The 26,253-nt window shown below is 43.1% G+C and overlaps 2 protein-coding genes across 8 annotated transcripts in view; both read right to left on the bottom strand.

The window, feature by feature from the left end:
- SP100 (SP100 nuclear antigen) overlaps nucleotides 1-13,218 on the bottom strand; it is a 96,551-nt gene extending 83,333 nt beyond the window's left edge. For 2 of the 7 annotated variants that reach the window (XM_049888401.1, XM_049888402.1), the window contains exon 1: nucleotides 13,086-13,215. In XM_049888401.1, coding sequence (XP_049744358.1) covers nucleotides 13,086-13,120 — 35 coding nt within the window. In that variant the 5' untranslated portion in view covers nucleotides 13,121-13,215. Of the gene's footprint in view, nucleotides 1-13,085 lie in introns of all 7 variants that reach the window. The other 5 variants (XM_049888403.1, XM_049888405.1, XM_049888406.1 and 2 more) reach the window with 4 other exon arrangements.
- Nucleotides 13,219-21,791: 8,573 nt separating this feature from the next.
- The window catches only part of LOC126078185 (nuclear body protein SP140-like protein), a 32,018-nt gene continuing 27,556 nt past the window's right edge, over nucleotides 21,792-26,253 (bottom strand). The window contains exons 11-16 of the mRNA XM_049888410.1: nucleotides 25,917-25,958; nucleotides 24,588-24,703; nucleotides 23,736-23,844; nucleotides 23,366-23,443; nucleotides 23,003-23,146; nucleotides 21,792-22,226 (exon numbers count right to left, since the gene is read on the bottom strand). Of these exons, the coding sequence (XP_049744367.1) occupies nucleotides 22,119-22,226; nucleotides 23,003-23,146; nucleotides 23,366-23,443; nucleotides 23,736-23,844; nucleotides 24,588-24,703; nucleotides 25,917-25,958 (597 nt within the window). The 3' untranslated portion in view covers nucleotides 21,792-22,118. The remainder of the gene's footprint in view (nucleotides 22,227-23,002; nucleotides 23,147-23,365; nucleotides 23,444-23,735; nucleotides 23,845-24,587; nucleotides 24,704-25,916; nucleotides 25,959-26,253) is intronic.

The raw sequence follows: 26,253 nt of genomic DNA, 5'->3' as shown, positions 1-26,253 counted from the left end.
CACACCAGCCCAGGGGTAAGGACAAGAAGGCAGAGGGGACAGGAAAGCTGGTAATGGGGAAGCCAAAGTCGAGAAGGGGAGAGTGTCATGGGGTTGGCAACAAAAATCACAAAGCAATACTTGTATAACTGTTTAATGAGAAACTAGTTTGCTCTGTAAACTTTCATCTAAAGTACAATTAAAACAAAAGTTAAAAAAAAAAAAGAAATGTAATTCAAGTTTTAAAAAAAAGTGCCAGGCTCCAATGTCACAAACAACTGCAATCAAATGTTTAAGAACTAGGAAATTCCATTGCCCATTTCAGTTGTTCCCATGCAAGAAGAGAATGTGAATCTTCCCAAGTTATCTTTTAGTCAGCCTAATGTAGATAGTAAAACTTGACAAAGAGAAAACAACAAAGGAAAATAAACTTGTCTTGTAAATTGAAGTACAAAACTCACAAGTGAAATATTAACAAAACAAATATAATATCATGGTAATAATAATATGTTTTTACGTTGTTAGGTGCCATTGAGTCAATTCTGACTCATAGCAACCATATACACAACAGAACAAAAGGCTGCCTGGAACTGCACCATCCTCACAATTGTTGTTATGCTTGAGCCCATTGTTGCAGTCACTGTGTCAGCCCGTGTCGTTGAGGATCTTCCTTTTTCCGATGTTGAGGATCTTCCTTTTTCCAATGACCCTCTACTTTACCAAGCATGATGTCCTCCAGGGACTGATCCCTCCTGATAAGTAAGTGAGACAAAGTTTCGCCATATTCACTTGTAAGGAGCATTCTGGATGTATTTGTTCTAAGACAGATTTGTTATTTTTCTGGTAGTCTGTGGTGTGCTCAACATTCATCGCCAACATCATAATTCAAAGGCTTCAAGTCTTCTTCAGTCTTCTTTATTCATTGTCCAGCTTTCACGTGCCTATGAGGTGATTGAAAACAGCATGGCTTGGGTCAGGAGCACCTTAGTCCTTAGTGTGACATCTTTGGTTTTGAATATTTTGAAGAGGTCTTTTGGAGCAGATTTGCCCAATGGAATGGGTTGTTTGATTTATTGACTGCTGCTTCCATAAGCATTGATCCAAGTAAAATGAAATCCTTGATAACTTCAACATAATAGTATATCATGACTAAAAAGAGTTTTCCAGGAATTCAAGGATAGCTTGGTGTTTAGGATGTCTCTTAATATAATCAATTACATCAATGTCTATGTGAAAGAAGGCAGTGGAATCATTTCTGTAGATTAGAAAGCACATTTAATTATATTCACTATCTGTTATTATTTTCCTAAATCCTTAGTAAACTAGCACATCTTGATGTAGCAGAAAAAAAAAAATTACATTTAACGAGAGAGCTTTAGGGTGTCTCCCATCAAAGGTAGGAACAAGAAAGAGTCTGCTATTGCCACATCATTTTTCATTATTCTCAAAGTTCTTGCTGATGTGACAGGTAAATTTCACTTTTAAAACCAGGAGAGCTTAACTTGTATTTTTTTTTTTATGGAAGCATTTAATACACATGAGAACATATTGAAGACATATACTTTTTAAACATTAAAGATAATGAGTTTCTTACACGAGAAATACCCAATTTCATGGTAAGCAACATATAAATTTTGACAGAGGTATATAACAAGAGTCTTGAATTAGTATACAGCATCATATGTCCCTGGGTGGGAAGATATGAGCTTGAAAATATAAATTTTCCCAAATTGATCTAAACAATTAGAAACATACACAAAGTGAAAAATATGGAACACAGGTAGGCTGAAAATCTTGTTAAAATATATCCCTGTAGATTGGGAAAAAAATTCCTGTGGGATGAGGACAGAGAAGGAGGAGAGAGAAAATGTAGGGATAGGTGGAGGCTTAATAGCTGGGCCATGAATGAATCTGGCAGACCACACAGAGAGTGGTTATTAGTGCATCTGGGAGGGGATGGCTCCATTCAGCCTCACAAAGCTTCTGCTCAAGTATGGTACAGAAGCAGCAAAATGAGTCCTGTGTCCCCAGATGTAGCCCAGAAGTGACATAGAAAGATGCTAGACCTCCTACTAAAAATTAAATACTTATGCTCATCAAAAGACTTCACCAAAAGAGTAAAAAGAGAACCTACAGACTGGGAAAATTTTTTTGGCAATTACGAATCAGATAAAGATCTAATCCCTAAAATCTACAAGAAAATCTAACACCTCTACAACAAATAGACAAATAATCCAATTAAAAAACGGGCAAAAGAAATGAACAAACACTTCACCAAAGAAGACATTCAAGTGGCCAACGGACACATGAGGAAATGCTCGCGATCACTAGTCATTAGAACAATGTAAATCAAAACCACAAGCTACCATCTCACCTCAGCATTACCGGCACAAATTAAAAAAACAAGAAATAACTGATGTTGGAGAGGTTGCAGGGAGATCAGAACCCTTACGCATTGTTGGTGGTAATGCAAAATGATACAACCATTTTGGAAAACAATATGGTGCTTCTTTAGAAAGCTAGAAATAGAAATACCGTATGATCCAGTAATTCCATTCCTAGGAATATATCCCAGAGAAATAAGAGTCATCACACGAATAGACATATGCACACCCACATTCACTGCAGCATTGTTCACAATAGCAAAAAGATGGAAGCAACCTAGGTGCCCATCAACAGATGAATGCACATAAGCCAACTGTGGTGCATACACACAATGGAGTATTATGCAACAATAGAGAACAATGATGAATCTGTGAAGCATCTCATAACATGGATGAACCCAAAGGGCTTTATGCTGAGTGAAATAAGTCAATCACCAGACAGGTCCATGTAAACCAGAGACTACATCAGCCTGAGACTGGAAGAACTAGATGGTGACTGACTACCACTAATCACTGCCCTGACAGGGAACACAACAGAGAATACCTCATGAAGCAGGAGAAAAGTGGGATGCAGATCTCAAATTCTCATAAAAAGACCAGGCTTAATAGTCTGACTGAGACTAGAGGGACCCTGAAGGTCATGGTTCCCGGATCCTTTGTTAGCCCAAGATTGGAACCCTTCCTGAAGCCAACCAACTCTTCAGACAGGGATTGGACTGGACTCTAAGATAGATAATGATACTGGTGAGGAGTGAGCTTCTTGGCTGAAGAAGACATATAAGACTGTGTGGGCAACTCTTGTCTGGCAGTGAGATGAGAAGGAAGAGGGGGGCAGGGGCTGGTTGAATGGACATGGGGAATACAAGGTAGACAGTAGGAATGCGCTGTCTCACTAGGGGGAGAGCAGCTAGGAGTACATAGCAAGGTGTGTATAACTTTCTGTATGAGAGAGTGACTTGATTTGTAATTTTCACTTAAAGCACAATACAGAAAAAATAAGTCAATCGCAAAAGGACAAATATTGTATGAGACCACTACTATAAAAACTCATGAAAAGGTTTACACACAAAAAGAAACAATCTTTGATGGTTATGAGGGAGGGGAGGGTGGGGGTGGAAAACACTAAATAGACAATAGGTAAATGGTAACTTTGGTGAAGGGTAAGACAGTACACAATACTGTGGAATCCAGCACAACTTGTACAAGGCAAGGTCACGGAAGCTTCATGGACACATCCAAACTCCCTGAGGGACCAAATTGCTGGGCTGAGGATGTGGGGACCATGGTCTTAGGGAACTTCTAGCTCAATTGGCATAACATAGTTTTTAAAGAAAATGTTCTACATTCTACTTTGTTGAGTAGCATTGTGGCATGACTCAAAATGAGAAGAAACAGCTGCAAACGTCCATTAATAAACGGAACATGGAATGTAAAAAGTATTAATCTAGAAAATTTGGAAGTTGTCAAAAATGAAATGGAATGCATAAAGATTGATATATAGGCATGAGTGAGCTGAAATGGACTGGTATTGGCCATTTTGAATTGGACGGTCATGGTCTATTATGCCAGGAATGACAAATTGAAGAGGAATGGCATAACATTCATTGACAAAAAAGACATTTCAAGATTTATCCTGAAGTGCAACACTGTCAGTGATAGGATAAAATCTACAAGCCTACAAGGAAGAGCAACTAATACAAATATTATTCAAATTTACACACCAAACACTAATGCCAAAAATGAAAAAAAAATCGAAGACTTTTACCAACTTCTGGAGTCTGAAATTGATCAAATATGCAATCAAGATGCATTGATAATTACTGGGGTTTGGAATTCAAAAGTCAGAAACAGAAGAAGGATCAGTAGTTGGAAAATATGCCTTCGGTGATTGAAATGACAACAGAGATCATATGATAGAATTTTGTAAGACCAACAACTTAATCATTGCAAATACCTTTTCAATAACATAAATGACGACTGTACACATGGATCTTACCCCGTGGAATGCACGAAAATCAAATTGACTACATCTGTGGAAAGAGATGATGGAAAATCTCAATATCTTTAGTCAGAACGGGGCCAGGGGCCAACTGTGGAACAGACCATCAATTGCTCATGTGCAAGTTCAAGCTGAAGCTAAAGAAAATTAAAACAAGTTCAAGAAAGCCAAAGTACAACCTTGAGTATATCCCACCTGAATTTAGAGACCATCTCAAGAATTGTTTTGATGCACTGAACATTAATTCCTGAAGACCAGATGAATTGTGGGATGACATCAAGGACATCATACATGAAGAAAGCAAGAGGTCATTAAAAAGATAAGAGAGTCAGAGAAGACCAAAATGCATTTTAGGAGAGACTCTGAAATTTGCTCTTGAATGGAGAACAGCTAAAGCGAATGAAAGAGATGATGAAGTAAAAGGGCCGAACAGGAGATTTCAAAGGGAGGCTTGAGAAGACAAAGTAAAGTATTGTAATGAAATGTGCAAAGACCTGGGGTTAGAACACCAAAGGGGAAGAACAAGCTTGGCATTTCTCAAGCTGAAAGAACTGAAGAAAAAAATTCAAGCCTCGAGTGGCAATATTGAAGGACTCTATGGGGAAAATATTGAACGTAGCACCAAAAAAAGATGGAAGGAATACACAGAATCACTGTACCAAAAAGAATTGGTCAACATTCAACCATTTCAGAAGGTAGCATATGATCAAGAACTGATGGTCTTGAAGGAAGAAGTCCAAGATGCACCGAAGGCATTGGGGGAAGAAAGGCTCCAGGAATTGATGGAATACCAACTGATATGTTTCAACAAATGGGATACACACCGATGGCATAGGACTGGGCTGTTTTTTCATTCTGTTGTGTATAGGCCCGTTATGAGTTGAAAGTGACTTGACAGCACCTAACAATGTCCGGAAGACCTGTTACTTAGCCACTTAATCATTCCTCAAAAGAGTAGATTCAGACTGTAGGAAGTCAGATATATCATTACAAAATAGGACATGAGGTTTCCTCATATACAAATATAAACTCAGAACCAAGAATCACCAAATATTTGAAGAGCATAAGCAGCATAAAAAAAAGTACTATATGCAACAATCAGAGGTAATAGAAATAATAGAGCAAACACAACAACGCCTTTTGATGAAGTATATTTGATATATCCCACAACATATAAGATAATATTTTTTCTATAGAAAAATGAACTAGCACAGTAGAAATATAAAAACTGAGTATTCAAATTCAAAAATAAAGTTTGGCAAAAAGAATAAAATACTTAGGAATATAATTAACAAAAGGGGTGTAAGGCATGTATGCTGAAAACTTCAAAACATTCCTGAGAGAAATTAAAGATCTAAACAAATAGAGACAATCCATGTTCACTTACAGAGACAATATTTTTAAGATGACAATTCTTCCCAAGTTGACCTATAGAGTCAATGCAATTGCCATCAAAATATCAGCACAGTGTTTTTTTTTTTTTTTGTAACTATTAAAAAGCTGATCTTAAAATTTAGGTGAAAATGTAAAGGACTCAGAATAGCCAAAACAATTTTAAGAAAGAACAAGAAAGTTGGAAGACTTATACTTCCTGTTTTCAGAACTTATACAACCGCACTACTCAAGGCAGTGTAGTACTTGCTTAAAGATAGACATGTAGATCAACTGAACACAACTGAGAATGCAGAAATGTAACATTTTTAGTCAACTGATTTTTGACAAAAGTGTCACGGCAATTCAATGAAGAAAAGATAGTCTTTTCAACAAATGGGACTGGGAAATTGGATATCCACATGCAAAAAGATGGTTTGACCTGTACTTCACGTCATACACAGCAATCAATTAAAAATGCATCCTAGACCTAAATGTGAGAACAGAGTTGACATCATAGGCATGAAACGTGTGTTGTCGTATGGGCCTGTTCTTGGTTTCACGATTTTCTTTCACTTTGAAATTTTAATAGTTTTTGAGGAAGGGGCCCACATTTTCATCTCGAAGTAGGCCCTGTGTAAGAGTTAAAATCACAAAACTTTTAGAAAAAAATAGTGGAGAAAATCTGAGTGATTTGGATTAGGCAAACGTTGTTAGATATAACACCAAAAACATGATCCATAAAAATAGTTCATCAGAATTTAAATCCTTTTTTGCCTCCAAAGACACCATTAAAAAAATGAAAAAAAAACAAGCCACAATCTGGGTGAAAATATTTGAAAATCGCATTTCTTTTTTCTTACTTTTTTTAAAATTGTGCTTTAAGTGAAAGTTTACAAACCAAGTCAGTCTTTCATACAAAAATTTATATACGCCCTGCTATATACTCCTAGTTGTTCTCCCTTTAATGAGACAGCATGCTCCTTCCTTCCACTCTCTGTTCTCGTGTCCATTCTGCTAGCTTCTGACTCCCTCTCCCCTCTTATCTCCCCTCCAGACAGGAGATGTCCATATAGTCTCATGTGTCTACTTGATCCAGGATGCTCCCTCTTCACCGGTATTATTTTCTATCCCATAGTCCTGTCCAATCCCTATCTGAAGAGCTGGCTTTGGGAATAGTTCGTGTCTTGGGCTAACAGAAGGTCTGGGGATCATGACCTCTGGGGTTCTTCTAGTCTCAGTCAGACCATTAAGTCTGGTCTTTTTACAAGAATTTGGGGTCTGCATCCCACTGCTCTCCTGCTCCCTTAGGGGTTCTTTGTTGTGTTCCCTCTCAGGGCAGTCATCGGTTGTAGCCGGGCACCCTTTAGTTTTTCTGGTCTCAGGATGATGTAGTCTCTGGTTCATGTGGCCCTTTCTGTCTCTTGGGCTCATAATTACCTTGTGTCTTTGGTGTTCTTCATTCTCCTTTGCTCCAGGTGGGTTGAGACCAATTGAAGCATCTTGGATGGCCGCTTTCTAGCGTTTAAGACCCCAGACACCGCTCTCCAAAGTGGGATGCAGAATGTTTTCTTAATAGATTTTATTATGCAAATTGACTTAGATGTCCCCTGAAACAATGGTCCCCAAACCCCTGCCTCTGCTACGCTGGCTTTCGAAGCTTTCAGTTTATTCAGGAAACTTCTTTGCTTTTGGTTTAGTCCAGTTGTGCTGACCTCTCCTGTATTGTGTGTTGTCTTTCCAAAATAGTTCTGATCTACAATCTAATTAGTGAAAACCCCTCTCCCTCCCTCCCTCCCTCCCTGCTCTTGTAACCATCAAAGAATATTTCCTTCTCTGTTTAAACTATTTTTCTAGTTCTTATAATGGTGGTCTCATACAATATTTGTCCTTTTGCAACTGACTAATTTCACTCAGCATAATGCCTTCCAGCTTCCTCCATGTTATGAAATGTTTCTTGAATTCATCACTGTTCTTTACTGATGCATAGTATTCCATTGTGTGAATATACCATAATTTATTTATCTATTCTTCCGTTGATGGGCACCTTGGTTGCTTCCATCCTTTTGCTGTTGTAAACTGTGCTGCAATGAACACGGGTGTGTACATATCTGTTCGTGTAAAGGCTCTTATTTCTCTAGGATATATTCTAAGGAGTGGGATTGCTGGATCATATGGTAGTTCTATTTCTAGCTTTTTAAGGAAGCTCCAAATCTATTTCCAAAGGGTCGTACAGAAAATCATATTCCTAATAAAGCTCAATAATAAGAAGACAAACAACCCAAATTAAAAATGAGCAAAGAGTTTGAATAGACATTTTACCAAAGAACATATGTGAATAGTTAATAAGCACATGAAACGATGTTCAAAATCTTTAGTCATTAGGGAACTAGGAATTAAACCACAATGAGATACCAATTAACACCCACTAGGATGGCTACCATCACAATAATAGGTGTTAGTGAGGATGTGTGGAAACTGAAAGATTCCAACATTGCTGGTGATGATGTAAAATGGAGCTTTTGAAATTTTGTAAGACAGTTGCTTAAAATGTTAAACATGCCATGTGACCCAGCAATTCCTCTCCTAGGTATCTGCCTAAGAGAAATGAAAACATACATCTACACAAAAATTTAAACACCAGTGTTCATGGCAGTATTACTCACAATAGCCCCCAAATTGAAATCCATGTGTTCATTAACTGGGAATGGATAAATAAAATGTATATGGAGTACTATTCAGCAAAAACAAAACAAACAAAAAAACAGGAACAAATTACAACGTGGGTGAACCTCAGAAACATTAAGTGAAAAAAGCAGATGCAGAAGACCAGCTATTGTATGGCACCATTTACAAAAAATGTCCAGAAAAAGCAATTATATAGAGACAAAAGGTAGTGGTTGCCTGAGGTTAGGCGTTGGGAACAGGGATTGGCTACAGATGTGAATGAGAGAAAAGTTTGTTTGCCATGATGGAATGTTCTAAGATTGGCTCGTGGTGGTGGTTGCACAACTCCACAAATTTACTAAAAATCACTGAATCGTACACTTAAAACAGATGAACTTACTATGTGAGTTCTACCTGTGAAAGAAAAAATTAAGGTAGGTGGATTAAATAGCAGAATAGATTCAGCTGAAGAGTAAATTAGTGAGCCAAGGATTCCTTCCAGCATGTAGGGGGAAAAGAAAAAAAAACTAAATAAGGACATGAAAGACATGAAAAAACTGAGACATGTACTGAATAATCCGATGTTTCGATATTCAGCTAATAGAAATTCAAGGAGAGAAGAGAAAGAAGGAGAACAAGAAAATCAAAGAAAAAACTTCCCCAAAACTGTAGCTAGACCCTTACATTAAAAAGGCTCATTAAATGCAGAAAACGAACATTGAAAACCCACACTTAGATATAGCGAACGTCAAGAGCAAAAAGAAAATTTTAAAGTTTCTAGAAAGTAAAAGCAAATTACCTACGAAAGAAAACCTGATTGAAACTGGATTTTTTTCATGGTGTTGTTGGTTGCAATCGAGCCTCAACTCATGAATAACAGAACAAAACATTGCCTGGTCTTGCGTGATCTTCACAATCATTGGTGTGTTTGAGTTCGTTGCTGCAGCCCCTGTGTATTTTGACTACCATCCAGCCTCAGGAGTCATTTTCCAGCATTACCCCAGACAATATTCTGCTGTGATCCATAAGGTTTTCATTTGCTAATTTTCAGAAGGAGATCACTAGGCCTTTCTTCCTAGCCTGTCTTTGCCAGGAAGCTCTGCTGAAACCTGTCTACTGTGGGTGGCCCTGCTGGTATTTGAAATACTGGTCGATACCTTGTGTCATCACAGCAACACACAATCTACCACAGTTTGACAAACTGACAGACAGGTGGAAAGGATTTTTCATAGAGGACACTAAATGCAGGAAGACGACAATGAAAAATCTTCAAAGTTTTAAGTGAAAAATGACTTTGAATCTTAGTTGTAAACACACCCAAATGCTCATTCAAGTATGAAAGTGAAATAAAATGTTTCAGACTCAAAAGACTCAAAGAGTTTACAGAGGAAATGAAAAGGAGAAGAGAAATAAAATCAAGTTACAATTTTTAGCTTAGGACAAGATACCAAATAACTCCGGACATTCAGAGAAAAATAGATATCGGCTTATTAAAAATTCAGTTTTAACTTAAAAAAAAAAAAGAAGGTATAACTTCCAGTGAAGCAAAGGAAACACAACCAACCCAAAAGTGGTCAGAAAGAGGGTGGGAGAACAATCGGAAATCTTGGCAAGTGTGAAATTAGAGCTAAGATACCAAGAATAAATACAAACACAATGGTGATCAAAATCAGTGTTAATGGAATAAACTGACTTATAAAATATAGAGAAACTTAACTGGATGTTGTTGTTGTTAGGTGCCTTTAAGTTGATTCCAACTCATAGTGACCCCATGTAACAGAGTAGAACTACTGCCTCATAGAGTTTTCTAGCGTATAACCTTTACGGGAGCAGACCAGGTTTTTCCCCCACAGAGCCACTCGTGAGCCATTTCCTTGACATAAGTCTCTCTCTATATATATTTATATGCTCTACTGGTTTTGCTTCTCTAGAGAACTCACCCTAAGATACCTCCTCATGACCCCTTTATAAAATGGGTACTGTTAATGTTTCCATTTCACAGATGAGGAAATTAAGGCTTGTCCCAGCTCTACAGCAATGGTGGCAAAGCTGAGATTCAGAACCTTCCATCCCTGGTCCGACATCAGATACCACACTCTTAATCACTATACTATATTGCTTTTCCAACATGGAATAGTCTCAAAAATGACCATGTATTAGGCCACAAAGAAATAACTAGACTCTGAAAATGGTAAATCTTATCCAACATATTTTCTAAGCACGATGAGATAAGAAAACAACAAAAGGACAAAAGAAGATCTTCCCCCAATCTATCCACTAAGAAATTTTAGAAGCTTCACTGAGACACTTCTTAGGTTAAAGAGAAAATCAAACTAGGAATGACAAGTGGCTAAGAAATAAACTCCAATGAAAATACCACATACAAAAACCCTGGATGTTTCCAAAGTGGCAAGATGAACATGCATGGCCTAAATTGCATTTATTAGAAAACAAGAAACACTGACGAGTAAATTATGTTTTCAATCAAGGTATTACAAAAAGAAAACAAGTTCATCTACACCCTCAAAAAAAAAAAGTTAACATAAAGAATTAGCAAAGACGATGCATATAGAAAAAAAAAAAAAGAAAGCAGGATCTAATTAAGGCTCAAAGAGAAAATAAAAGCAGTTGATCAGTAAAACCAAAATGTGGTCCTTTGAAAAGAAGCCATCTGAGTTATGGCTTGGATCTCTGCGTGGCATCAGGAATTGGAGGCACCATTACTTCAGTAGACAGGGCTAGGAGCCAACACTGGGCACAGCAGGGTTCACCAGTCAACGAGAAGCACTGCTTACACAGAGCTCCTAATCTGTTTTTAGTTTCATTCTTAAGTGTGAATAGGCATTCAGCAAACACTTGAGAGAAACTTTGGTAAATGATAGGACAGGAATTGGGAAGAAACCAACCCTTAGAAGGACCTTGGAAGAAAGAAAGGAAATTAAAAAACAAAAACAGAACCTTTTAGTTATCACCCTCATTACTATGAGAGGAAATATTAGATTCATTAAAAAGAACAAGATGCTATTAAAAAAAGAAAAACAATAAAGAGCTTTGAGAAAAGAAAAGTATAATGACAGAAATTTAAAAATTACTAGGAGTGACCACCACCAGTCTGTCATTTTGTTGTACTGTGGTGACTTCATGTCACTATGATGCTGGAAGCTATGCCATTGGTATTTCAAATACCAGCAGGGTCACCCATGGTGGATAGGTTTCGTGGCGCTTCCAGACTAAGATAGACTAGAGAAAAAGGCCTGGCACTCTACTTCTGAAAATTAGCCAGTGAAAGCCTATGGATCACAACAGACTATTGCTTGATACAGTGCTGGAAGATGAGCTCCCTGGGTTGGAAGTCACTCAGAATACACAGTGACTGCAAAAATGGACTCAAACATACTAATGATTGTGAAGATGGTACAGGACTGGGCAATGTTTTGTTCTGTTGTACATGGGGTTGCCATAAATTGGAGCTGACTTGATGGCAACTAACAACAACAAGAAGGAGTGAAAGATAGAGCTGAGAAAACTTCACAAAACGTAGAATCCAGAGAAAAAGAGATGAAAGATTGCCAATTGTAACATAAAGATAGTGGTGACTGCCGATTAACCCGCTGCAGTCTAAAGGTAGCACCCCCACTGGGGCACTGCTTCCTATCGTCTGCCCAGAGATCATCCCCCGCCCCCACTCTCATGGCCCACCAATTTTTTCTTCTTTACTGAAATGTTCCTTTAAAGACACAGGCATGCTTAACTATCGCCCACTTAAAAATCTCCCTACACGTCACTCCCCACTTTCTAGCAAAGCCCCTTGAAATTGTTTTCTATATTCATCATCTCCACTACTTCATCTTTCAATCTCTCTTGAACCCATTCAAATTTTATCCCTACCAGTCCATCGAGCCCTGTGGGTTTATGTCTTTACCTGTCTCCATATTGCCAAAAAAAAAAGGAAACAAAACAAAACAAAAAAAAACCCACTGCCATCGAGTCGATTCCAACTCATGGTGACCCTATAGGACAGAGTAGAACTGCCCCATAGGGTTTCCAAGGAGCGCCTGGCGGATTCAAACTGTCAACCTCTAAAAACCTCATAAAACACAACCACTTCTTTAACAGATTAGAAATCACAAGAAACAGACAAAAACCTACTAAAAATCACCTAATTGGCTTAGAGGAAACGTGTGAGGCCATCATTATGAACTCAAAGGAAAAAACTAAAGAAATGAAAGCATCTAGAGGCAGATGAAAGCTATGAAGGATAAAGTTGCTACAACGTGTGTATAGTTTTACCCCTAAATTGAAAAAGAACACTTGAAAAATTGAAAAAGATGCTAGAAAGGAAACTTTCCCTGAAAGAAAGCTAGAACGGCGTCAGCAGATGTAAAGCACACGAGAACTGTGTTTTACAGTCTCACGGTGCAAGTGGAATTCATCTGTAACCTTCTGGGTCACTTTATTTATTTTTTAACAAGGCAAGTGAATCTATTTAAGATAAAGTAAATACGACAATAAGTCTAAAAGCAGCTGGGCTTCCCTATCAGCTGTCCTGCTGTGGTTTAAAACCCCCGATTTCCCCATGAAGTATTCTTTTATCTTAATACATTGTACACGGAGTGCTCGTCCCCCACACTCAAGCAGCAACCTTGCCCAAGAGAAGGACGATGAAGAAAGTGAGACAGACTCACCTGGTGCTGAGGTGGCTGCCTCTACCTGCCATCATCCACCCTGGCCCTGCTGGAGATTTGAGCCGCCCCAACTTGCAGCCTGTGTCTAGTGTGCCTGCCGGGCCTGAGCAGGAAGTCTGATGTCTCCACCCGAATGGGGGGAAAAGAAACTGAAAGTATTTACTCAAATGTGTGATGGACGGGCTGTACAGACACTGTCTCCTACCTCCTTTAACTCCAGGGCAGTTCTGGGCTTTTACGGAATTTGGCAGCTGGGATGGAGGAGGGAAATTCGCTACCCAGGCCTGGAGGACCAGGGAAGGGGCAGCCCCCAAGGGGAGCCGGGGCCAGCTCCAGGGAGCCCACTTGTTTGTGTAAAGACAGAGGAAAAAAAAAAAAAAATCTGTTTGAACCAAAAGTGCCCACAGCTGTCTCTGCCTCCTAGGGTGGCCAGTGTATAAGTCAATGTGGGCCACCCTCTGGGGTCTGTCACTGTTGCTCCTTCCTCTTGCCAGGATGGCAGTGTAGAGAAAAAGAGAAAGCCAGAAATATCACCCTTTCTCTGGCCCACTGGCTGCCCTACACATTGCTGAGCCCTGACTGGGCAAGTTAGTGCCTGGCATTTGGACACAGGGCTGGGGACGGCTGAAGTGCCCTGCGTTATCACTCGGGGAGGAGGGCCTTGGCATTTGCAGAAAGCAGCTTGGGCAAGAGAGAGACCTGTCCCAGGCCTGGTGCGAGAGGCTGGAACCAAGCTGGTGAATGTGTTTTAACAAGTTCAGTGCAAGGTTTCAAGGTGTCTCGAATACAGGCAGCTTCACAACTGCGGCAGGAGTGAGGAGAGGACACCTGAGCATCAAAGAAGCCCCTGAGATGTTGCCGAAGGAAAGGCTTCTCACTGGGTGGGGATGGAGGCTGGAACCCAGGTGACCTAGATGGTGAAGGGCAGGTTGAGCCCCTCTGGGGTCACATTCTGTTATCTTTCCACAAAGGACAAGAAGAGACCCAGAGGACCACTCCACGACAGCGTAAAACTGAAGATGAAGGGAATGGGGGCAAACGGAACATGAGATTGAGGCCGTAAGACCCCCACAGGGACCACATCTCTACTCAGAACTGTGCAGCAGAGGCGGGGCGGTGGGAGCCTGGAGGTGTGGAATTCAGGGCTCGAGATGGGCGGGGGATGGAAGCAGGAAGCAGGTGAGGCCTCCTGAGCCAGAGCAGAGAGTGCTCCAGAGAGAAACTTTCCAGATCGTGTCCCACTTAATCCTACTTCTTCAGGTTGATCATAAGGTTTTTGTCCAATGTACGGGGGGCAGGAGGTGTCACCCTTCTCACCACATCCACTCTTTCTTTCTCCCAAAGGAGGGAGCAGCAGCCTGGTTGGGACAGATTCCAGGACACGGATGAGGACATCTTTAACTAGTGGGCAGGGGCACTGCCTACCGGGCACTGCACGCACGTGGGTCTCCCTCTCTTTCTCGCTCTGTGTCTCTGTCACACCCTGGCCTGTCATTTGTAGGGCAGATGGGGCAGTAAGCTGGGCCTGTTTTGGACCCAGCTCTCCTCTGCCTCCAGCCTCCACGAGGCATTGCTGCCCAGACACAATGTCCACCACACAGCACAACTACTGGCTCTGGGCCCACCTCTCTCCTCTTTGCCCTGAGGCAGTAGGCTGACCGGGGCCACGCTGTGCTGGGCACTGCCTAAATGTGCCAGCATTTCCCTGGCCAGCTAAAAAACAAACAAAAAAACCCAGACCCGTTGCCGTCTAGTCGTTTCCGACTCATAGTGGCCCCTTTAAGCCCCCTAAATCAGCACCTGGAATAGAGGCCAATTAACAGCGGGGGTTGGGAGGGATCCACAGGGGTGGCCTTCAGGGAGGTGGGCACCCCACATTGGGGCTGCTCCTGGCAGAGGGGAAGGAGACATTTATTTTGGGGTCAGAGAAAGCCAGGCACACTCCACAGTCCACAAGAGCAACAGCAGTGTCTGTGGAATCCGTAGATCTCTGTGGAGAAAGCAAAGTTTCTTTGATCCAGCAAACAACATCAGAGCGACTCAGGTTGAGAAGGGACAGGGCCCACTTAAGAAGCAGGTTAAACACCTAAAAACTCTGCTGGATGGACTAGAAGGAAGTCAGGGAATGCCTGGGGCATTCTCCATGGCTGCCTGAACAGTGGCGACAGGGAACTTGTCTGCGGTCACCGAAGTAGCTCAAGCAGCCCGAGGCCTGGAAAACTCAAAAGTGGGAGAAGCAGCCACTGAGGGAGTGAGGACTCCAGGGCAGATGATCCGACCCGTCACAGTAACTAAGAGCAGCTGCGGTTCAGACGTCTGCACCGTGGGGTGAGCCTCCATCCTGGCGACCAGAGGTTTATCCTGAGACACAGTAGGAGGCAGTGGTGGCAGCAGTCACTGTGGCCTGGGGACAGAGAGGCGGGCATCCTCTGTGGGCGGAGAGACAGAGAATAGCAGGCACCGAGATTTCTCCAATGTTTCCTTCCAGGAGGTGGGACACCAACTTGCATGACAGTCCTGGTCCCTCTGTACCACTGGGGAAGACTTCTCTGATTGGAAACTTGACAGGAGGGGGCAAGTTGGCTCCTTGGTGCGCCCTGGGGGTCACACTGCCTGCAGAGACCAAGCCAATGAGCACGGGACAGGCACCCACTTGGGGGCCGTTGCTGGTTAGAGCAGGCTGAACTGTGAATAAGCCCAGTTCTGGGGTTCTGCTGTAGGGTTCTCTTTGTTGCCACACTTCTAAGCCACTTCCAGCAATCCAGCTTTCATCAGGAATAAAGATGATATTTTGATTCTCTTCGGTCTACCTCTTTGTCTGCCTCCCATTGGTTTGTAACTTAGGTGGGGAAGACGAATGCAGTTTGGCCAAGCACGTGGGTATCTGGCTCTGTCCTCAGTTTCTCTTCACCTGGGCCCCAGATGGGTGAGGGGGACAGGGCTCGCGGCCCCTTTCAATGACATGTCCAGGATGCAGTTGTCCTGTGGGCATAGAGGCATTTTGTGGCAGTATTTCAGCTTCTAGGGATGGAGTGAGACAGAGCTTGCCCCCTCTCCGCACAACCTCAGCGACTGGCTAAGGGGTAGGGGAGCTTTTGATACCTGAGGCTGCAAAGTGGACAAGCTACCGGGGGGCTTGTTGGGGGTGGAAGGCTGATTATTTCTGCACAAGAGCGGGTCCTTGGAAAGGGGGATGGGAAGAGACACCACAGCAGAGGGAGAAAGGGTAAAGGGTGAGGGGCTGTGGCAAGTGAGGAAGAGAAGGGAGCACTGGGGACACAAGCAGTCCATGCAGGCCACCTTCTGTGGGTCTCGGGGCCATCGGGGAGAGAGACTCCCAAGGACACTCACATTGCTTGTGCTGCTTGAGGAGGAAGGGGGCTGGCTGCCCAAGGCCCCGCACCCCAACTCAGCACCATCACCCACAGCCCTTCAGTTTAAGCCTGGGATCAACCTCAGGAAGGATGGGTGCTGTGGCATCCGGAACTGGACGAGGACAGACATCCCCCTGAGCCCTGGTCACAGGTGGTCAGCACCCCACTCCTGGAGACCCACTGATTCCACCTTGTGCGTCTTCCCCATGACCACCCACTAGCCAGTGAGACTAGCCAGAAACACATCAGTGGGACACAAAGCAAGGGAAGAGCCCCTTACTTCCATGGCATTTCTCTTATCAAGTGAGAGCTTCTTTCAGATTTGCATATTAACACCCATTCCCATCACCATCAACTCAGAACCCAGACCACCCTACTCACTGCAGCAGTCTACATCTCCCTCTTTTGGTCAAGGCTGGTATTACAGTCTCCTTAGACTGGGTTCTGTTGCGCGTTTGGGGAAACAGAAAGCAAAAATCTTTCTTCTTAATTACAAACATCCAAACGCCTCAAAATTAGTAGTAGAAGTGTCATTATTTCTTCCTAAATTAAAGTTATCTGACTGGAGGATTGGGTTCTGGGATAATTTCGATATTTAGCTGTTCATGGGCACATAAACAGGCTTGTGGCCTAGACACAGAAATTTTGGTTCAAATTGTGAGGGAGGCCCTGTTACTTGGCCCCTTTACATCCTCTCAAGAGCCCGGTTGTCTTCCCAAGCACCAGAGATTTTCCTTCTGCCCAGGGCCCCTGGGGTGACCTGCCTTCTGCACCCTCCTCCAGGCTGAACCTCCTTGCACAGAGGGTCCTAGACCCAGGGCTAACCACAGCTGCGGGTAGTCTCCACGGCCGTCCCAGGCACAGGGGCTTTACTCCACCACAAGTAATTTAAAGCATTTAAAAACATTAAACAAGCTGCAAAAACCGATGGCGTTGAATTGATGTTTAAACCCTTTTTTACTAAATTTTTATTTATTTAAAAATTGTTTTGATGGCATGTGTTTTCAGTATCGGAGTGCATGCTTACTAAGTGACTGTGTTTAAATTTTTGGTTGGTAATATGGATTTTCAGAAATATGATCTGGTAATACAAGCCACCAATAAGGCAAATGGCACTCGGGCCACCAATCTGTGGGATGACAATATACCAATAAGAACTAAAAAGAGCATTTATTGTGGGCACCTTTCTGTTAGGTAGGAGCCCTGGTGGCACAGTGGTTGAGAACTTGGCTGCTAACCAAATGGTCAGCAGTTGGAATCCACCAGCTGCAACTTGGAAACCCTATGGGGTAGTTCTACTGTGTCCTATAGGGTCGCTGTGAGTCAGAATCAACTCGACGGCGAGCAGTTTGGTTGGTTTCTGTACAAGTGAGAGTGTGGCTTAGTAGGAAACACAATGAAAACTTCAGGTCCTGGACACAGATTCTGAGGCCGTGAGAAGCCTCCCAGGGAAGTCATCCACCCTGGTTTACACTGAGGGAGCTGGAGAATCTGCTTCCTTCCCCAACCTCCCTGCCAGAAGACTCTTCTCTCCAGCACAGCAGACCAGGGTGCTCGCTGATGACCAAAGGAGCCAAAGGGGAGATTCAGACTGAGAGGCCCCCTAAAAGAGCCTTGAGACCTTGCAGTGATAAGAGGTAGCCATGGGCGATAAGAGGCCCAAGTCCTCCTGCAGCTCCTGGGGACATAGCCTCACTACCCCAAGTGTCAGAACGCAGCCAGTCACTCCAGCATTACAGCAAACACCCCGCCTCTCTGCGTCCAGATAAACTGTACTGACAGATCTTAGTCCTCTTCCTTTGCCCTTGGCTGTCTATTTATTTATTGCTCACAGGGCCAGGTACTAAGTGCACAACATGTATTAACTCATTAATCCTCATGATAATCCAATGAACTCTGTACTCTTAGTACCCCATTCCACAGGTGAAACCAATGCATGGGCACACAAGTAACCTGCACAAGGACACACAGCCAGTAAGTGGAGGACCTGGGTTTCCACCTACATGGGCCATCTTCAGAGGGTCTGCTCTTAACACTAGGCTATGCTGCTGCGAGTTCAAATCAGTACTTCTTTGTTATTGTTGTTGTCAGATGCCATCAAACCGGTTCTGACTCACAGCAGCCCTATGTACCGTGAACAAAACACTGCCATCCTTACAATCATTATGATTGAGCCCATTGTTGCAGCCACTGTGTCAATCCATCTCATTGAGGATCTTCCTCTTTTTCGCTGACCCTGTACTTTACCAAGCATGATGTCCTTCTCCAAGAACTGATCCCTCCTGACATGTCCAAAGTATGTGAGATATAGTCTTGCCATCCCTGCTTCTAAGGAGCATTCTGGTTGTACTTCTTCTAGTACTTCTTATGACATCAAAAATAACCAAAAAGAGCAAACTGCAATTGGGGCTTGATGAAAATGAATGCTATGATAGGGATGATAAACAGCTATGTTTATTGACACGTAACAATGTCCAAAATATATCATTAATTGAAAACATTGGTTATAGCACATTGTGTTTATTAAGATAGCACACACACTACAAAGGCTAGAAACATTTCTTCGAATTATCAGTCATGGTTGTTATTCTTGCCTGGAGAGGCCTACCAAGCATTGTACTTCTTTCTTGGTGGTAGGAGGTACACGGTTGAATAGCTTAGCCTTCACTTTGGAAGAAATATCTTGACATGACTCAGTCCACTGAATCCCTAAAAGTTTCACCCATATGGCAGGATTGTAAGATTTATTTCCCAACATCTGGAGTGCATATGATTTAACAAGGCATTCAGAATAACTTGACCCTTCTTGCCCATTGGGACTAATTAACATATGTTGTGTTGTTAGGTGCCATTGAGTCAATTTCAACTCATAAAGACTTTACAGGAACAGATCACCAGGTCTTTCTCCTGAGGAGTTGCTGGGCAGGTTCAAACTGTGAACCTTTCAGTTAGCAGCCAAGCAATTAATATATATTAATTAATATATAGTCATCATTATATTGGACCAATGTATTGTAGAAGGTCCAGTCTTCATTCAACCAGGATGGCATGGTAACTCTATCTTCTAACAAGGGGCAAGGGACACTTCTGTAGGACCAATGGGTTCAGGGGGATCTAGAGGCCAACATTCTCATTTGCATCAACCCAGTTATCACTGTTTCAAGTTTCAGGGCCCTGCTACCTCTTTATCAGGCCCTGACTTGGCATAAGAGACCACTCTAACCTTAGAATTCAGTCTTCTCTGAAGTTCTTCCATTCTGAAAATTAGGACCTGTGCCAGATCCTTTTTACTGTTTGCCTTCCAGTTGTAGGTATAGAGGTCTCTTTAAGTGCTGCCCAGGAAGGCCTTTGATGGTTGTTCTTAATAGGTCTAATGCCAAAGATGGAGAAATTGAAGATTTTTACCAACTTCTAAAGTCTGAAATTGATCCAGATGCATTGATAATTACTGGTGATTGGAATGCAAAAGTTGGAAACAAAGAAGGATCAGTATTTGGAAAATATGGCCTTGGTAACATAAACAATGTCAGAGATTGCATGAGAGACCGGATGCGGAAATTATTGAACATTATCGTTAATATCACACACAAGTAAAATTTTGCTGAAGATCATTCAAAAACAATTACAGCCGTACACCGACAGGGAACTGCCAGAAATTCAAGCCAGATTCAAATGAGGACATGGAATGAGGAATATCACCGCTGATGTCAGATGGATCTTGGCTGAAAGCAGAGAATACCAGAAAGATGTTTACCTGTGTTTTATTGCCTACGCAAAAGCGTTCAACTGTGTGGATCATAACAGACATTGTGAAGAATGGGAATTCAAGAACACTTAATTGTGCTCATGAAAAACCTGTATGTAGACTAAGAAGCAGTCGTTTGAATAGTACAAGGGGATACTGAGTGGTTTAAAATCAGGAAAGGCATGCATCAGGGTTGTATCCTTTCATCCTACTTATTCAATCTGTATGCTGAACAAATAACCCAAGATGCTGAACTATCTGAAGAAGAACGGGGCATCAGGATTGAAGGAAGACTCATTAACAACCTGTGTTATGCAGACGAACAACCTTGCCTGCTGAAAGTGAAGAGGACTTGATGTACTTACTGATGAAGATCAAAGACCACAGCCTTTAGTGTGGATTACACCTCAACATAAAGAAAACGAAAGTCCTCACAACTGGACCAATAAGCAACATCATGATAAATGGAGAAAAGTTTGAAGTTGTTAAAGATTTCATTTTACTTGGATCCATAATCAGCACTCATGGAAGCAGCAGTCAAGAAATCAAAAGAAGCATCGCATTGGGTAAGGCTGCTGCAAAAGACCTTTTTAAAGTGTTGAAAAGCAAAGATGTCACCTTAAAGACTAAGGTGCACCTGACCCAAGCCACGATGTTTTCAATCACTTCATATGCACGCAAAAGCAGGGTGATAAGGAAGATGGAAAAAGAATTGATGCCCTTGAATTATGGTGTTGGTGAAGAACACTGAACATACCATGGACTGCCAGAAGAATGAACAAATCTCTCTTGGAAGAAATACAGCCAGAATGCTCCTTAGAAGCAAGGGCGGCAAGACTATGTCACATACTTTGGACAAGTTATCAGGAGGGATCAGTTCTTGGAGAAGGATGTCATGCTTGGTAGAGTGTCAATGAAAAAGAGGAAGACCCTCAACGAGACGGATTGACACAGTAGCTGCAACAACAGGGTCAAACACAGCAACAATTGTGAGGATGGGGCAAGATCAGGCAGTGTTTTGTTCTGTTGTACACGAGGTCGCTGTGAGTTGGAAGTGACTTGAGGGCATCTAATAATAACATTGGAGCTCTGGTGGCACAGTGGTTAAGAGTTCGGCTGCTAACTGAAAGGTCACCAGCTGGAATCCACCAGTCGCTCCTTGGAAATCCTATGGGGCAGTTCTACTCTGTCCTGTAGGGTTGCCATGAGTCGAAACCGACTCTACGGCACATGACAACATGAATAGATCTAAGCCTGCTATCTGCTCTTTCCAGCAAATCAAAAGCCACACAAGTCCAAAGCTCTTATAGTTACTATTTATCCCTTACTTCTTAAATGGAAGACAATTGTACCAGCTACTTATCCCCTTCACCTGTCCAGTTTACTACAGGTCAAATCCTTGGCAACTGTACTGTTACCGCACCCCAAGGACCATCAACACTCTCCCATCTGGCTGGAGAGTGTGATTGATTCTATTCCAGAAGCCCATTCTAAGAGTGTGCTTTCTAGGATCATTTCGGCTACCAACTTTCTTTGGCTGGGTTCCCTAGAAGCAGAGAGTTCAAAGAAGTGAAGCAGAGAGTGCGATGAAGTATCTTAAGCAAGTGATTTATTAGAAGAGTTCTCTCAGATGGGGCGTGAGGGAAGTATGATAGGTGGGGGGAAAAGCTAAGCAGGAATCTGGCTGCATCTGGAGATAGCACCAGGCTGATTTCACAGGGTGCCCAAGAGCACGGATCACACCACATCATTGGTTCCACCATGAAGCAAGGGGGCATAACCTCCAGGTGAAGCTGATTCCACTTGGCCCAGGGCAATTGTGGGAGGGGCAGTGTTAGCGGCCAACACTCAGCAGCAGTGGATGGGAAGGCCTGCCCAGAAAAGGGCATTTGGCCAGGACACCTCCATTATTCATTACACCAGTGAACTCTTCTCATTTGTTTTCTGAATAGCAAACACTTCCTTGAAATTCTTCTCAAATTCGGCCTCCAGCCTCAATCCCATTTGGCCAAAGTCCTTGTACTAAAAAGAATAAAAAGACGAAAATAATGACACTCATTGTTAGGGTCCTTAGACACCCTCCAGTTCGGAACGATCAGGACCCTCGTGTTAAATACCCTCAGTGTTAACTGAGAGTTACGTTAGGTAAAACTCAAACGCTCATCAGGCTGAAAGTAACTTCTGTTCCCTGAGGGTATGAGTAGTTCCTATTAACTAGACTGCTTGAGGCGTATTGTTTACTTATTTTTGTGAGAACTATAAAAACACAGTGTTCGTTTTAACAATTCAGGCAGTACGGAAGTGTCTAAAGTAAAATCTATGGCCTCTATCATTTTCCCATGGTCACGTCCATCCCTCAGATGAGCCCTGTAGCTACAGGGACCATCACTGGGATATTCACATGTAACAGAATCTGGTCTTTGAGAGCTCTGAGAAGTCCGATGCAGTGTATTTGGAGGGAGAGAAGTGCTCTATGACTTTAACCCGCAATTCTCCTGTCCTTAGTTGCAGGAGCAGGACATCCTCTACTGGCCCCTCAGGGATCCAGCCACCTCTGAAGAGCAGAAGGAACTCTCAGAGGCCTGGGCTTCTGGGTGCAGTGAAACCAGCTGGCTCACTGTCACTTTGCCACAATGAGCTTAGGTCTTGACCTGAAAAAGCCGTTCGCTTCCGGAATCCTTGCTTATGCAGGTTTGCTACAGCCTGAGGAAATCTGTGAAGTTTCCCAGGTGCCAGAAAAAGGGGGCAGAGTGGCTCTATACAAAGGAAAGGAAGTGGCAGCAGGGAAAGCCCCCCACCTTGTAGGATGCTCTGTGGTTCTGAAAGATGAGGCGCATGTCCTGCACGAACCCCTCCACTCGGTGGTAACTCTTCTCATTCAGCCGCTTCTTGATTTTGTTCAACCACATGGGCTCCTTTAGGACCTGAGGATCCTCTCTGTTCTGGGGACAAAAATGCCAAAGGTAGCACTGTTAGCATAGTTCAGTGTCTACCTTCTATGGATTCCCATCAAGTCCAATTAAATATAACACGGTAAAGATACTGGCAGTTTGTGCTCTCAGTCCCACAGGATTCAGCTCATAAATTCCACCGATGACAATTTCTAGGCCACATAAGTGCATAGCAGCCAGTAATCATGGCTTGTTGTTGTTATTACTCACATAGTAATAATACGGAATGTTGGCAAAAAAGGAGCTCTCTGAACAGCAATAGACCTTCAAGAGGAGGAACTCACATTTCTGCAAAAGAAGAAGGCTGTGAATGAAAAGCAGCTTGGAAGAATGAGCCCGACCCATGCCCAGACAGAGCCCATGACTCAAACCAGTCATCCAGAAGGTTCCTGAGCATGTACGGCTTTTGCAAACAGACATGTAATGGCTTGAAAACAAGGCTTGTGGTTAAAACCATGTGATGGAGACATGGCTGGGACGAGCATGCTCCCTCCGGGTGCTGTACTCCTGATGCTTTGTGTGGTTGTGCTTCTCACGTGTAAAGGGAAAGGAGAAGGCTTGGGGCTTGCAGTTGACTCACCAACTGTACCTCAGGCAACATCTCCCTCTCCAGGATCTCAGATTCCTGTTGACACTGCTGGCTTCCTAAAAAATCCTTCATCCTGCAGAAGATGCAGCTCCACGGGGTCCTGGGAGGTCAGGCATAAAATGAGCAGGGGTAAGGCCCTGGAGACAGTCACCGTTCCCATGGGTGGCAAGGCCCTGGAGACAGTCACTGTTCCCATGGCCGCCACTGGTGTCAGTGGTGGGCTGACATCTCTTAGAGTATCTTAGACTCCCATGTGGGGCCTCATACCAATGACCCTCTACTTTGGTGGTAGTGCCAGTGGTGTCAGCCTGCAGAGGGTAGTGTCACGGTGAGTGATGATCTCTTCTTTCCCTGTCTAAGCTGGTGGGAGCACAAGGATCCCTGCCTGCCAGGCCTGAGTATCAGAAAGTGGGTGTTAACTCCTGGAGGACTCGCGCCTTCATCAACCTAATGGGACCAGGGTGAAATACAGGCACTGGGTGATGTTTCCTGAATTTTCTGAATAAGCACAGAACACAAACAACTGGCCTTTTCAGTTCCCAATTCTTTTGGACAGGAGTCCATGCTGCAAAATGTCCAGGAAAGAAGTTACAGGACGTAGACAAAGGGGCCCAGTCACTGTCTTCAGAGTCACAGAGGAGGTGTCTTTGATACACCAGAGAGCTCTAAGTTCTCGCGCCAGCCCCATTAAGCAGCTCTAGATCACACTTCTGGATCCCGATCCCCTAGGATCCTGCTCCTTCCCCATCTAGACACAAGCAAGAACTCTGCAGGGTGAGTGTTCACAGCAGGAGGAGTGGTCCCTAACAAGAGGGGAGGGAACAGGGATTGTGTCTCACTAACCTCTGAACTTCCACAGGTGGGATGTGACACTCCTCATGAAAGGATCTTGAACAAGTGTCACAGCAGAACAACTTTCCCCTTTTCCGGCACACCTCACAGTCATCTGAGTTTCCCGGCTGGAATGGGAAATAATGCCACGTCACTGGGATTGGCAAAGCCTCAAAGGCCCACACAGTGGCAACCTAGAATACCTTGCCTTTGCGTGTATAGCATGGGCACTTAAGCGCGTCTCCCTGAGATATTAAGGAACAACATTGAGTGGAGATGCCAGAGAAGACATTCCGGTCTGCAGTGAAGTTGAGGAGGAGGGGGCTGTGTGTCAGACCAGAAAAGATCTCCTTATAAAACCAGAGATCCTAACACGGAATGACAAGCAGCAACATAAGACGACAATTACATAGGGCTCTGAATAATGTTATTTATCCTGCAGATAAAACAATGTCCTGAAATAACCTGTTACATCCATTTGCCTATAGCACAATGACTAAACTGACTCATGGAAGGGTGATTTACCGAGAATTTAATATGATAGATTAAACTTCTCAGAAAGCATTACATTCTGTTTGTTATATTGAAACTAACAGAGTTTATAGATCAACTATAAAGAGAGCGAGACAGAGACACTGTGTGTTCATGCCAAAGAACTGGCCAGCGACCATGCATGTGGGTGCAAGGGAATCCCCCGTGGTTTTGTGCATGATAATTAACATGTGAATCAGCAAATATCTGAGTGACACGTGTGCAGGTACTGCTTTCCTGGTTCCACCTTCTCAGATCGAGACAGCTTAAGAACAACTGGTGGGTAGCTCTAATCCCAGGCAGAAACATGTCTATGTCACAGGTTGTTGGAGAAGTTCCCACCTCTTGTGAAGATCTTGGGAGCCCAATATGAGATAAGCAGTGGGTGGAAGGAAACTGCACAGTTGAGGAGCAGGAGGTGGCAGGGATGACAGTGTCCACCATTCTCTGCCACAGACCATTCTTCTCTAAACACATCTGGTCCTATGCCATCACTCCCTGGGTTTATTCTATCAGCTTTGCTGCTGTATCTCCTTCCTTTCTAGGTCCTCCTCCCCCATACAAACTTAAAGGACAAAATTCCTCAGACTTCTGTCCACAGACCTTATCTCCCCCCAGATGATCAGAGTCGCTCTCACAGCTCCAGTTACATCTTTATGTCCACAGCTTCCAGAGGTTCAGCCTCTCTTCTGCACTCATGCACTTCCCTATGTCCACCCAACATCACCTCTTGGACTCTTGAAGCACACCTCCAACTTATTCTGTGAAAATTGAATGTGTCCCTCTGTTGGTTAGGGAGTTAGTACTTACATAAGGGTCAACTAAGTCATTGCTGTGAGGCTCCAGTCTTTTCTGTTGAAAAGAGAGAAAGGTTGAGTGACACCATTGAGTGTGATTAGTTGCATTCATCATTTATTTGAACAGCCATCTCTTCAAGAGATTCAAGCCAGTCTATCCTTTATTCCATATTTGTTTTTATAAACCTATGTATCTACTACCTGTTGCCCTCAAGTCAATTCCAACCCATAGCGACCCTATAGGACAGAGTAGAATTGTGCCATAGGGGTTCCAAGGAGCAGCTCGTGGATTCAGACTGCCGATCTCTTGGTTAGCAGCTGAGCTCTTAACCACTGCACCATCAGAGCTC

Source organism: Elephas maximus, chromosome 6 (genome assembly GCF_024166365.1).
Source record: "Elephas maximus indicus isolate mEleMax1 chromosome 6, mEleMax1 primary haplotype, whole genome shotgun sequence".
NCBI lineage: Eukaryota > Metazoa > Chordata > Mammalia > Proboscidea > Elephantidae > Elephas > Elephas maximus.
The sequence above is the reverse complement of the archived record's forward strand: the minus strand, read 5'-3'. Positions and strand labels throughout refer to the sequence as shown.